Source organism: Neomonachus schauinslandi, chromosome 7 (assembly GCF_002201575.2).
Source record: "Neomonachus schauinslandi chromosome 7, ASM220157v2, whole genome shotgun sequence".
NCBI lineage: Eukaryota > Metazoa > Chordata > Mammalia > Carnivora > Phocidae > Neomonachus > Neomonachus schauinslandi.
The window spans coordinates 53,264,737-53,278,950 of record NC_058409.1 but is presented as its reverse complement, the minus strand read 5'-3'; the positions used below and the strand labels follow the sequence as shown (position 1 = coordinate 53,278,950).

Sequence of the window (14,214 nt, the reverse complement as noted above, 5' to 3'; positions counted from 1 at the left end):
TCTACCGTTCATTCATAGATTTTATTCCAAATATCTAATAAAAAGCAAACAGGCGTTTTAGGTCCCAGTGGAAATACAGCCCTTAGTGCAAAGATCAAAATGGGTCTGGCCAAGAGCCATCGCCATTCGAGCTTGTTTTTCGAATCGCTTTCCTTTCCGCTGGCACGCAACGCCTCAAACCCGGGTGCTGGGCCATTTCTTTGCCGAACCCCAAACCAACACAGCAGAGCGATAAAAGACAGGAAGGGCCCAGCCCGAGAGGGCGCGACTGGGGCTCTCTCGCTAGGGAGAGGAGGCGGCGTGGCCGCTCCTTTGAGCGGCTCGCTTTGAATCTAGCGCCGGCCGCGATTGGCTGCCAAGCACGTGGTGTGCGCCCCGCGGGACGGCGCCCCGCAGCCGCTGCTCCGGGCCGCGTGGGGCAGAGTCCGGCAGCGGGTGCCGCACCCGCTGGGGGGGGGGGAGGGCGGACGCAGGGGGAACGCCAGGCGCTGGAGTCTGTCTGCACCCCTCGCCAGCGAGAAACCCGATGGCCCGCCTATGCCCAACCCGCAGTGTCCCCGCAGTGACCAAACTTGTGCCCCTGCCCTTGCCCCCGTCCTCGCTCCAGGTGTTCCGCCCAGGGCGCGTGCGGCGGACACCCAGCTGCCCCCTCGCTCCCCTTTCCTGAGCATCTCGCGGACTCCGGCATCACGGAGCGCACAGTCGGGCGCCTCCGCCGCCGAGGGTCCTTCAGCTCCCGGGCTGTCCTTAAACCGGGCTGGGCCAGAGAGGCGCAGGCACTCCGACCCGGCCAAACTTGTTCAACTCGCGGTCCCTGAGGATTGCAGCTGCTGGTGGCTTAGGCACCGTGTCCGCTTTGTCTCCCTCCACTCTCCGCAGCCCCCCTCCCCCGCTTCCTCTCTCGATTAACTCCCCCGACACGTTCTTCTCCAGCTCTTCCCCGTCGCCTCCTCCTCCTCCTCCGCGGGCGGCATTCACGCGCTTCCTCCCCCCTTCCCCTAGTGTCACTCTACATCCGCACCGTCTCCTCCCTCCCTCCCTTCCCTTCCCCTCCCCTTTCCTCCCCTCCCCTCCCCTCCCGCCGCGTCGCGCCGCTTATAGCCCGGCGCGCGGTCGCTGGGCGCAGACTGCTTGAGCAGCCGGAGAGGAGGCGGCGCGGCGGTGGCGCTGTGGAGACCGAGTCCAGACGCCAGGCGGCCGCCGGCGCACTCGAGCGCTTTCTAGCTCCCTCTCCGGAGTGCACAGCCCGCCTCCTTGCGCGGCTGCAGGCTCGCTCTCTCTTCCTGAGACGCGCTCCGGGAGACGCTCTGCGCGTCGCGAGCGGAGTCCGCGGCGTGGGGGTCGCGAGGCGCTGTCCTCTCCCCGGCGGGCGCCCCATGCGCGCTCCTTTCGCCCCGGCAATCGCCGCCGCTTCCCGGGGCTGAGACGTCCGCCTTGTCGCCTCCAGCCCGGTGACCTAGGCGAGGACCCAGCTGGTTGTGCGCTGACGCCGGTCTCCGCCGCCGTAAGTTTCCCCCGCCGCCCCGGACCTGTTGAGGCTGTCGCGGTTTTCGGGGGCAGCTTGGCCTGCGGGGGTGTGTTCGCCGGGGGTGTGCGTTCGCCCCGGAGCCCCGAACTCCGACTTGGGCGGAGGTGGGGGAACTGTTCTCGGGGCGGAGACCTCGGGGGCCGCCGCTGCCCTCCCACAGCGTGCGGACGCTGGCCATCGCCGGAGGGATCTCCTCTGCTCCGGCTCGCCGGCCGGCGGGCCAGCTGCTGGGGATCGGAGAGCCGAGCCGGGATTTCCTTCCTCCGCCGAAAGCGGCGCTTCGCTGGGGGTGTCTGTCGCTCGGCCTCGCACTTCGCAGCCCCCGGGGCCGAGCGCCCGGGATTGTCGGCCCACGTTGCACCCCACCCGGCACAGGGGAGCGCCGGGGCCACGCGCACACACCGTCTTCGTGACGGCACGTTCCCTGCGGTGGAATGTCTGTGGGGAATGAATGAAAACTTTCTGAAAAATAATTTCTTCTCGTGCACGTATTTGGCCTTTGGTGTGACATTAGGAGTTTCAAAGGATAGGAATTGGTGGGCGTGGTGGAGACGAACCTTGAAACTTGTTCGGCGTGTAATTTCGTGTTGCCCTCACAGGTACGGCCAGCGTGCTGAAGAGCGTTGCAAGTGTTACAGAGGGCTGTCTGGTCAGTTGGTTTTCTTGTTAACAATGTCTTCTAAAGTCGTTCCATCGTTATCAGTAAGGTAAATGCTCGAGAAAATCTGCCTCGTTTCTCCTTTGAGTGCATTGAGACCAGGTTCAAAACCTAAGGAGATGTGACGGGACGCAAAGTATTGGCAGCAGGGAGCTTGAGTAAAGAGCATTAAGTGAACTGAAGTTATTGTAACTAGAAGCCCTTTTGATGTTCACGGTAATAGCAGCCCTTTCTCGGTCTTCTTTGTAGACACAGGTTAAGTGTATGTATGCTTTTGGGGGGGGGGGCTACTTACTTGGCATGCAAATATTTCTCTGGGGGCTTAAAAAATACTGGAAGGGTGATTCGTTTTATGTTGAAGGTGTGTTTGGTGACTATAAATGGCTTCTGATATTTTGATGTTTGCATAATTTTAAACCAGAAAGTAAGTCGTTTCCCTTGGGTCTTTAAGTTTACCCTTTATTTTAAGCAAGTATTGCTGCAAGAATGTTGGATTTTGCCTGTGACATGCTTCTCCATCTGGATGGTATCCAAGATGACAGGCTAGCCTCTTCCTTCTGGTTTTGTGGGGCAGCCTGGAAAATGCAGGCGCATAAACACAGGAGGCATAGGGATGCAGATCCTATATCCTAAGGTCTTCTAAACAAACTGTTTTCTTAAGGGTGAGCCTCGTGAGAATGTTGTTTTACCCTGTTTGGAATCTAATGCTCAGGGAAACATGTTCTGGGCCCCGGTGTGATTCCCATTCAGTGTGCAGGCACTTCGGTGTCATGTACCTTGTGCAGGGCGCCTCATTCTTCAGCTAGAGGTGTGTTCACTCTTAGCTTGAGAGAAGGCAGCTTTTTGAGGGTGCTTTGGAAGCATTGCTTAAAAAAGAAAGCAGAACTACTCATTTGGAATGTTTGTAAGTTTCTATATAAGGCATCAGAGTATTCATAGCATCTTTTGAGGTTTAAGCTTAAAACCTTCCTCAAAGTCCTTCAGATTGAATGTACTAATTCACAACTGTAGTGGTAGAGCATCAGGGATGCTAATATGTGTTCTAAGGCTTGGGAGACTTGGTGCGTTCACATAGCGTGGAGTTGGTTCTCCAGAGCACTGGACATCGCTTCACATGGATTGGACTGTAAAGGCTTTGCTTGAGGTATACGGGTCATGGGGGGCTCCTCACCCTTTGTGCTATCCTAAAGTTGTTGTGGACACCGAATGTTGTCTTCCTAACACCAGAGCCCTAGAACGTTGTTACTTAACTTTCTTCCACTAAGCCATGTTTACTGCTAGTGAAGAGTTAACATTCCAAAACTGAAAGAAAACAAGTTGCATCTCCTAAGGCTCTGTGGCCGGTGTGTCCAGGCACAGTTGGCACCTGCCCTTTGTTGTGTGCTGTGCTGTGCCACGGCTGGGCAGGAAGTGGAGCTTGGTGGCTAGCCTGTGGATCTGTGGAAAATGGCTCTTTTGCGTTTATTAGTGATTACTGCAATATCCATTAAAAAAAATAAATATCTGAACTGTTGAAGGAAACGAGGAGGCAGTAGGCTTCAGCTGCCTGTAAAAACTAACTGTTCTGTGTTGGGAACAGATACTGTAACTTACACGGTTGTTTACCCTCCTGGCATAAACAGCTTCCTTAGGAATCCTTTGAAAGGCGGGTTCTTGAAGGCTTTAGTCTTTTGAAGTAACAGAACGATAGGATTAAAAAAGGAAAAAAAAAAAAAGAAAAGCATGTGATTCAGTTTTTGAAGATAGGTGATAGGTATGTCCTATGTCTTTAACCTACGGTTTACTTACTGAAAAAAGCCAAAGACAGCATTAGATTTTGCTGTAATTTCAGTAATACAGAGGAAAGTACTTTAGTCAGCAAATAAATTCTAGGGTGGCCCTAAATTAACAATGGCTGGCAAAATACACACACACACAACACACACACACACAGGTGTGAGTGCATTTGATTTACATAAAGCAGGGTTTGCGTTTTGAACTCCTGCTCCTGTGCACCTGCCCGTGTTTGCAGGTACACAAGAACGGTCCTGGTGATGCACTGTTGAATCAAAAGAGAGGGATGGATAGATCCTTTGTTCCTGCATCTGGTTTTCCAGGAACTGATATAAAGCAGGAAGAAAGAAAAACAGCAGTGATGAGTATGCTACTCAAAATATTCTTCCTTTTATGTGTGCAAATCTTCGTTTTGGAAGCTGTCCAGAGCAAGAAAGATGGGTGGTGATTGTGGCCAGAATCTGTTCTGTGTTTTCACAAAAGCCTGCTGATCAATATATGCTAATGTTTATATTGGTGCTCTTTGAGGACTCTTTGAGGGCGTGGTAGAATTGTCTGGTTAGAAATTGTAACATTCCAATAAAGATCTGATCGTGGAAGAAGGTGGCTTAAGCCTATGATTTTAAGGTTACATTGCCCATTTACTGCGATACACAGAGAAACTGGATCTTACTAAAGGAATTCTAATTGGAATTAATTAGTAGGTACTTGTTTTACACATGGCTTTATGTTGCTGGGGCATAAAGGCTGGTGCCCGTCCTGGCGTTACGAGAACTGGAAGCCCAGCATTTTAAGTGGCCTGCAGTGAATCAGCTGGACAAGGGCAGGGAGCTATGAGGGTGAGACCTCCCTTGTCTTGGGCTTTGCTGGCTTACATTCTCAAGGACTTCAGTATCCTGAAAGTTGGCAGTCAGGTTTTCCAAGATGAACCTGCTTGCAAGCCTTGATTTTTTTTTTTTTTTTTTAAACAGCGTTCTAACAGCCCAGCAGTGTTACAGTGAATGCCTTTCCTTATAGGTGGTTGTCTCTGACTTTGTACAGGCTCGGCTATCCATTATTCCGAGCAGTAGGCGCCAGGGCTGATGGCAAAGTGTTCTGTTTTCTCTGTTCACAACGATTTGTGTGGCTCTGTTCTGCTGTTCTGAACATCAGGAGCATCACGTTCAGTGGTTTGTTTTGTTTTGTTTTCATTTTAGGAGTGGAAACAAAATGTCAGTCAGTGTGCATGAGAACCGCAAGTCCAGGGCCAGCAGTGGCTCCATTAACATCTATCTGTTTCACAAGTCCTCCTACGCCGACAGTGTCCTCACACACTTGAACCTTTTACGCCAGCAGCGCCTCTTCACGGACGTCCTTCTCCATGCCGGGAATAGGACCTTCCCCTGTCACCGGGCGGTGCTGGCTGCCTGCAGCCGCTACTTTGAAGCCATGTTCAGCGGTGGCCTGAAAGAGAGCCAGGACAGTGAAGTCAACTTCGACAACTCCATCCACCCAGAAGTTTTGGAGCTGCTGCTCGACTACGCGTACTCCTCCCGGGTCATCATCAACGAGGAAAATGCAGAATCGCTTCTGGAAGCCGGCGACATGCTGGAGTTTCAGGACATCCGGGACGCGTGTGCAGAGTTCCTAGAAAAGAACCTGCATCCCACCAACTGCCTGGGCATGCTCCTGCTCTCCGACGCGCACCAGTGCACGAAGCTGTATGAACTCTCCTGGAGAATGTGCCTCAGCAATTTCCAAACCATCAGGAAGAACGAAGATTTCCTCCAGCTGCCCCAGGACATGGTAGTGCAGCTCTTGTCCAGTGAAGAGCTGGAGACAGAAGATGAAAGGCTTGTGTACGAGTCTGCAATTAACTGGATCAGCTACGACCTGAAGAAGCGCTACTGCTACCTCCCAGAGCTGTTGCAGACAGTGAGGCTGGCTCTCCTGCCTGCCATCTATCTCATGGAGAATGTGGCCATGGAGGAACTCATTACCAAGCAGAGAAAGAGCAAGGAGATTGTGGAAGAGGCCATCAGGTGCAAACTAAAAATCCTGCAGAACGACGGCGTGGTAACCAGCCTCTGTGCCCGGCCTCGGAAGACTGGCCATGCTCTCTTCCTCTTGGGCGGGCAGACCTTTATGTGCGACAAGCTGTATCTGGTGGACCAGAAGGCCAAAGAAATAATTCCCAAGGCTGACATCCCCAGCCCAAGAAAAGAGTTCAGTGCGTGTGCAATTGGCTGCAAAGTATACATTACGGGGGGGCGGGGGTCTGAAAATGGAGTCTCAAAAGATGTCTGGGTTTACGATACCCTGCATGAAGAGTGGTCCAAAGCTGCCCCCATGCTGGTGGCCAGGTTCGGCCATGGCTCTGCTGAACTGAAGCACTGCCTGTATGTGGTTGGGGGGCACACAGCTGCAACGGGCTGTCTCCCAGCCTCCCCCTCAGTCTCTCTAAAGCAAGTAGAACACTATGACCCCACGACCAACAAATGGACCATGGTGGCCCCCCTCCGAGAAGGCGTTAGCAATGCTGCGGTGGTGAGTGCCAAACTCAAGTTGTTCGCCTTCGGAGGTACCAGCGTCAGTCATGACAAGCTCCCTAAGGTTCAGTGTTACGATCAGTGTGAAAACAGGTGGACGGTACCAGCCACCTGTCCCCAGCCCTGGCGTTACACAGCAGCAGCGGTTCTGGGTAACCAGATTTTCATTATGGGGGGAGATACGGAGTTCTCTGCCTGCTCTGCTTACAAATTCAACAGTGAGACTTACCAGTGGACCAAGGTGGGAGACGTCACAGCAAAGCGCATGAGCTGCCACGCTGTGGCCTCCGGAAACAAGCTCTACGTGGTGGGAGGGTACTTCGGCATTCAGCGCTGCAAAACTCTGGACTGTTACGACCCGACATTAGATGTGTGGAACAGCATCACCACGGTCCCGTACTCGCTGATTCCTACTGCATTTGTCAGCACCTGGAAGCATCTGCCTTCTTAAATGCAGTACATCTTCAAGAAGGTGAGCATGAGGTAAGAGGTGAGTGTGGCTGTAAGTATGCGTGTGATTAAGCTGGCTGTGCGAGTGCCTGTGGGGACTGAGACGTGATCGATGTGGCTCACCCCATGGAAGTAGTGCTACAAAAACTATTAAGAGGATTGGCACCCCAGAACTGAAAGCACTTGTGTTGACCACAGCTGCAGCTCCCCACCCTGTATCAGAAGCCCGCGGTTCTCAGCCTTGACTGAGCCTCCCACTCCCCCAAAGAGCTTCTCAAAAACGGCCCATCCCAGAGATTTGATTGCATTTGGTCCGGGTGGGTCCCAGGCAGCAGCATTCTTTGGAAGTTTTCTAGTGATTCTGATCTACAGCTGGGTTGAGAACCCCTGCCCTGGGTTAATAATGCCAACTAATGTTTACTGAGCCCTCCCTGCCCACCTGGAGCTGGGCCATGTGTCTCACATGGATCATTTCATGTGATCCTGACAACGACCTCGTGAGGTATTACTAGAGCATTTTATAGATGAAAACAACTGAAGCACACAGAGGTTAAGGCAGTTGCCCAAGGTCATGGAGCTTCGAAGGTGGAAGAGTTGGTCAAGAAATCAACCCAGGCATTCTGGCTCCAGAGAGGAAGCACTTGAGCATCATGCTGAACTGCTCCTTAAGAAACCTGAGCTTCATATTCATCTCACCCCAGGAGATATTTGTTGATATTCAAATTTAGATGCCTCAAACCCTTTGTGGAATGAAGTAGGGTGTAAAAAACAGAATGCTTAAGTTTAGTTTGTTCCCTCCCAAATTATTTATTTCTTATTTAAAAATTTTTTCCTTGAGGGGAAAAAAATTGCCCCCTTTAGGGCATTTATTAACTTCAGAGGGAAATCAAGGTCTATCCTTGTAAAAGGTTGCACCTGCATTGTATACATTTGTCAGATGCGTGGCACACTGAGCCCTCTAGACGGCCTTCCACTGCAGCCTTTCAGAGTTAATCAGACAGGCTGACCCTATTGTCAGGGCAAACAAAAGTTGTCTTTCTGTGTCATATATCTGAGTCCATAATGGTCGTCTTGTGTACTTAAGAGTATATAATACTCTTGGCTCAAATAATTAATAGGCCTACACAGTTCAGTGTTCGTGGAGCTAATGGCCGTTTTGCTGCCATTAAGCATCTTTAGTATTGGCCCCAGGAACCACTTAAGCACGTCTGAGTGTAGCACGGAGCACGTGGGATGTGTTGCTTTGTTTTGGTAATTCATGGGCTTATTACTAATAATAAGGGAATAAAATTAAAACTAGGCTTTGGAGGAAGTACAATGAAAACTAGCTCATTACCTGGAGACTTTTGGCTCTGTTTTCCCTAATGTGTTTCACACTTTGGAAGAGGACTTTCAGAGGGGAAAAAAAGGAAATCTAGGGGTCTTTGTGAGCTCAGCAAAGAGGGATTTTGACTCATTTGTCTTTTCTTTCCACCTCTCTTACAGCTTATTTTAAGACACCGCTAAAATTGGCGTCACTGTTACAATTAATCTTTCTTGTTTTTTCATTGGTTCAGTTGTCTCCTCCAGCCTCTAACAGTTAGTACAGTTCTTAGTAATAGAATGTAACCTTGGGACGAAACTCCTTCAAAGGAGCTGCAACAGTCAGAAACCTCCTGTGGGGAGCGACTGGGCTGACAGCGTCCCACACCAAACTGGTTTTTGCAGCCTTGCTGGCATCTCAGTAATCCTGAGTAAACAAATGCTCTGAACGTGGTTATTTCGTCTGCGATATGAGTGCATGACTCACCTCTAAAGCACTTTTGAAGAACCTTCTGGGCAAAAGCATCAATTAAGAGTACACTAAGTTCGGTGTTAGTCCAGAGCCGACTATATTTGCATAGGAGAGGCAGAAAAATCACCAGTGATGGTGGTGGTACCACAAAATGGTGACTGGTAGACGGGCTGGCACCTTTGGAGCAAGGTAAGGAAGCGGAGGCAGGAAGAGACCATGTGTGCATTCTGGTTCGGGGTTCGAAGCTGTGGACTATGGACCTTTCTGGACTTCAGATCCCTCCTTTGTCCAATGACTGATTTGAATTTGGCTTCTCCGAGCTCTATCCACATTCAGACTTGGGTGAATTGATAAATGAGGGGAGAAAAGGGACGAAAAATACCTTACCCAGTGTCTGACCTATATACTCTGAGGTTTCTTTCCTCCTTCAACTGAGACCTCAGCCACCACGGAATTAGCTTTGTGTGTGGCAGGAAAGTGAAGCTTCTTTGATTATTATCTGCTTGTTATCTTAATTCTTCGTTTTTGGTGCCTCCTTTTGCAGCCCAGAGTATGTTGGCAAACACTTGAATTCGCCCTATCCTGGGTGTTTGAACCTAATCACAGACTTCCGGTCCCCGGGAGCCGAGCAAATAAAGCGTTAGGTCGTATGGGAAACACCACCTCCCCGCCCTGGGTGCCGCCAGCCAGAGTGGAGCACAGAACAACGGAATTTGACAATGCTCCTTCGCCTTTGCAAAGGGCGGGGTGGACCTGATCAAAGCCACTCGTGCCGTTTCCCACAGGGAGCATGTTGGTTTAAACGTCCAAAGTTTTCTACACACAAGACAGTGTTAAAACACTTCAGCTGGATGGGGTGACTTTAAAAGAGGTGCTGTGCAGGTATCAGCCCTAAGCTGCAGAAACTTCCGGGACATCTCTTTGATCTCCAAACGTAGGTGCTAACCAAGTTAATACAGCGTTAACAACAAGTTTCCCTAAGGTCTAGAAGCTCATTCACCGGGGGATTTTAACTGTCTCCTGACGATCTGTCAGTGGGTGGGAAGGACAAAAAGGAAATTGCTTTTGATTACTCTCCCATTTTCATGGTGCTGTGTGGCCCCAACCTGACAGCACTTGGCTCTCCATGTGCTTCTGTTCCTTCCCTTTTTAGAGGTTTTCTTTTTTTTTTTTTCCCTGTTTGCATATGCACCATCATGAATCTTCATATTATTACCATTACAAAATACATTCTTTTGGCCTACTGTTGTTACATAGGTTCCTGGGAGGTGGGGGTGGGAGAATGACACTGTAGTCTAAGGAATGCCTTGTAAGCTTGAATCACTGTTAATGAAACTGCCAAAAGAAACAACTAATGAAATGAATCAGACTTCTGAACACACAAAAGCAAGAAGAATTCAGTGCAAGTAACGAGCGGCCCCTCCTGAATTCCCTTTGTCTTCACTTAGAGTTCTAGCAGCAGGGATGAGATTCCTCCGCTAGGGCTGGAAATGTGCTCTATGAACAGATAGGGTGAGTGTTGGAGAGACAAAAGCCGTCTGCAGAGTTTCCCTGTATCAAAGTAGACATACAGGATGGAAATGGTGGGTCATGTGGGGAAACACCAGCTCCCGTGAAATGTGCAGGCTTTGTGGTTAGGGCACCTTGAATTTATATTCACGCTCGACGTTGGTGGATTCTGCAGATGATAACTGCATAGCATAGCTGGCATCTCCCAAGTGTGGACTGATGAACTTGGAGAATAAACTCCAGCCTTGGGCTGTGGAGGCCTGCGATGTTGTCGTGTGAAAGGAAGCGAGACTGATTTCTGCCATAATGAATAGCAGAGATGCATTTCAGTAAGAGGATTAATATGTCTGCCTTCTATATGGTGAATAAATTGAATTTGCAATCCTTTATGGTAAATGGGCCAAGGAGGGTTTGCACAGGAATCTTTTTTGACCCTCTGGTGATTGCTTCACAATGGCTCTGTTTAACCATAGAGGTGAAGTATGAATGTTGGAGGCGGAAGGTGGCAACTCATAGCAGCACCTAGACGTAGAAGTTTACATTTGCACATACATTGGTTGACAGTGTAGTAAAGAAATGAAGATTTTTCTTTGGACACCATCGTTTCTGTCGAGCCAATCATCTGTATCCGTGCACGCACATGGATGCACTTAAATTTTGCACACTTGCTACTGAACATGTAATTAAGACTTTTAGAAGCAGTATTGACCAGCTCTGTCCTGATTTTAATTTTCTTTTTTTAAATTTCGAGGCTACTAACAAGTATCCTTTTTTTCTCTCTGTTTTAGCTCGCTCCATCACTTGGTGAGACAAAATGCGATTTCTACTTTGGAGAGGCCAAATTTAATGAAGAGAGAGAAAAGAAAAAGGAAAAGAAGTTGCTACAAGGCTCCCATACAATGCACTGCACCTTGTAAATTCTCTAACTGGACATGAAGGAGGGGTTGGGGGAGGGGATGGGATTTTCAGTGCAAGTAGCACATGGTTTAAATATGAATGAATGAACCTGTGATCTAGTCCTTGTCTTGTAATTGTGGATTAATGTCAGCGTTAATCAGCCCCTCAAAGGGAGAGAAAAGCCGGCCCTTTTCCCTTGCTGTACCGCATTCAGCATTTGATTTCCATGGGCTCTACCATTTATGTGTAAAATTTGAAATGGTTGTCACCTCTCTGAGGAGCAAGCCTGAAGCCTCCACCCCAGCTGCTGTTGGAGATTGAAAGCCCAACTGTGGGGCCAGGAGGGAAGCTGGCTTGGCTGGCTGCTGAGTGAGGACCACTGGACTCCCTGCTAATCTCTGAGGGGTTGTGCTCCCCAGGAAGGTTCTGAACAATGGGGACATTGTTGGTAGGTATTTGGTAGATGTTCTTTTCTATTTATAAGTGACTTTAAACTTTCCCTTGGCTGTTAAAAAATTTGTTATAGATTTAGCTATTTATTGTTTGATGCCTGCATGCTGAAACAATGCTTACAATTGTCTTCACGTGTATGGATGTGTGTGAATGGTTGTATGTTTTGCACAATTTTGTGGCTGTTGTGAAGTGCTTTGCTGCACAAAAATGAAAACTTGGCAGTTAACAATTTGGAGTATAACTGGAGGGTGGGTTGGGAAGGGGGTATTTTGTAAATGTCAAGACAGGGAAGGAGTATAAGACAAACAGATTACATTGTAGAGGTAGAGAAAGCATGGAGGTCACTTTTCTTAGACTCACTAACTTTTAATGGGGTTTCATGGGCTCTGGTCATGCTGATGGCTCATGGGGTGAGGGAAGGCTTCACTACCCTGTTCCTTCCCATCTGAGTCACCTACTTCAGTCTCAGCTACTGAAATTTGGAAAGGACCAAGTCGCTTTGCAGTTTTTTTTCTTTGTGTAATATCCTGAAATCCTGGAAAATTCTATGGAATAGTTCTGTATATAGGGCCCAGGTTAAAGGCATTGTCCAAAGTTTATTTATTTATTTATTACCCTGTGAGAATGCTTTGCCATACCCATAGTTAACAGGAAAAAGCTGAGTTGTCACAGATGTAAATTAATTCACTCACCGGATTTGCTTGGCCTGGTGGGTTCATTGTTCTGTCTTCTTGATGTACAGTTTAGCAAGTGTTAGGAGTTCTCCAAGACCATATTCACATCGGTACAATGTATACTTTAGTGCTCACCCTTGGGTAAGTCTCTAAAAAGAACTCTTTGGTGCGCAAAAGTGACCCATTTGGCCAGGAAACACCAAAGAATGATGAGCAGTGGCCCCTGTTGAGAGGTTTTCCGGGATCGTTGGGAATCTGTTGTGAATACATTCTTTGCTAGTTCGAGTGCTTGTTTACTAACCGTGTGCCGTGATAGGTATTAGTGCTAGACTCAATTAGGTGCTTGCTCACAGGTGTCTGGGGAAGACCAGAGTTTGCAACTCGCACCGCTTTCATCGATGTTTCTCACATTACTTGTAGTTTAGAAAATAGGGCTTAAGACTGATAACAACCTTCTACATTGTGAGTGTGTTTGCATTGTCTAGTGACAGATAAAAATCCTTAACATTTCTCTTTACCTGCATACTTTAGACTAATTGTACATGTCCGTTCGTGCCATGAATAAGTGGGCTATAGTTGGACCAAAATAAATGAGCCATTGGAATAGAAGCGTCACAATACTTTTCCAGCAGGCAGTTCCTCGCTCCTAGATGTGTTCTAAGCAATGCAAATGTCTAATTGTACTCCGGCGGCGTGGGGGTGGCGTTCTATTGTAGCAGCTCCGGCTCTCTAGTTTATGATGCAAATCTGCCGAGATGTGTGTGTCACTGCGTGACTTCTGCAAGCAGGATGAATTTTCTGCAGCTGTTTCAAAGTTGTGGTCTGTCCTTGAATCCTCTGTTAATTACTGTGTGCGAGCCAGAGGGAGCCGTGGTCAGGGTGGGCCCCCAGCCTGCAGGGAACTTTCTGGACTCCCGCTCTTTGAATTGATGTAGGCATTTGGGCTCACTACTTGACCATTCTCACCCTGTGAAACGTCCCCCACTTTGAAGCAAATACAATTCACAGCACAGTGCACACAAAAACCTTGGCATAAGACAGAGAAGGTTCTTCTTATTCTGTGGACTGGTTGCTGTGGAAACGCATAACAAAGGGCAGCCTTCCACTTCTGGTATAATTGTGTAGCCCCCTTTTCTCTGGGCTTGACACCTGTCTGAATAAGAGTGATTAGAGCTGAATAATCTCCCTCGCGGCTGTTGAATATGTGGTTCACGTACAAAACTCTGTGTAAGTTGAAGTGTTCATGTTCATATGTGCTTGTTTGCTACTACATATTTGAGGTTTTGTAAAACTTATTTTTTTTTTCACAATGTGAAACTGAAGGTCAAATAAATTATTAGAGATTTTCTCTTCATTGTGTGTGTGAGTCTTTATTTTAATACAACATAATCTACCGAAACCTGGTGCCTTTTCTAGTTTAAGGAAGGGGAGGATCATTTCAAATATTTTCTGAACGTGTTTCTTTCACCATCTAGTCACATACATTCAGGAAAGTGGTTTTGCGTGTTGAATAATTAAAATTTTTGGCCTCGTAGGGTATTTCTTTAAGCAGAGCAAAACACCTCAATTCTGGTTTATTCATAGCTTGGGATATAAAAAGTCATATACCATGCGATGGTAAGACAGCATAGTAATATACAGAAGGAATTTAGTTTTTAGCGTCCTCATGTGGCTTGTATTTTGACAGGAAAGCTGTGAGCGGAGGGGCGGGAGTTCAATCCCCTTTTCATCTGACATGCCTTAGAAATCATTAAAGTAAGTGGGAGTATATGTGTATTATTTCCCTGTAATGGCACAGAAAACCACAAGTTTAGCCCCTCTGATACACTTAGCTTCTTCCAAGTTGAAAGCCACTGTCCCGGCTGGCTCCGGGTAAAGACTGAGGACGCTTCTCACCCCTGCCTCATGATCATTTTCTGTCACAGTAAGATGCTCCCTTATCACTTGAGTTGGGCCCCTTGCTGTTTTAA

General features: G+C 48.4%; 1 protein-coding gene across 2 annotated transcripts; it reads left to right on the top strand.

The window, feature by feature from the left end:
- Nucleotides 1-1,444: 1,444 nt before the first annotated feature.
- On the top strand, nucleotides 1,445-13,598 carry ENC1 (ectodermal-neural cortex 1). 2 transcript variants are annotated; one of them, XM_021700145.2, is made up of 3 exons: nucleotides 1,445-1,504; nucleotides 5,156-6,970; nucleotides 11,009-13,598. In XM_021700145.2, exon 2 carries the CDS (start codon nucleotides 5,169-5,171, stop codon nucleotides 6,936-6,938), a length of 1,770 nt encoding a protein of 589 aa, XP_021555820.1. In that variant the 5' UTR covers nucleotides 1,445-1,504; nucleotides 5,156-5,168; the 3' UTR covers nucleotides 6,939-6,970; nucleotides 11,009-13,598. The 2 variants fall into 2 exon arrangements, with proteins under 2 accessions (XP_021555820.1, XP_021555827.1); XM_021700152.2 differs by having other exon boundaries at nucleotides 5,156-6,959; nucleotides 11,009-11,783.
- The last annotated feature ends 616 nt before the right edge of the window (nucleotides 13,599-14,214 follow it).

What these genes read in the sequence shown, in the direction of transcription:
- ENC1 (XM_021700145.2), top strand. Translation starts at nt 5,169, where the DNA reads ATGTCAGTCAGTGTGCATGAGAACCGCAAGTCCAGGGCCAGCAGTGGC.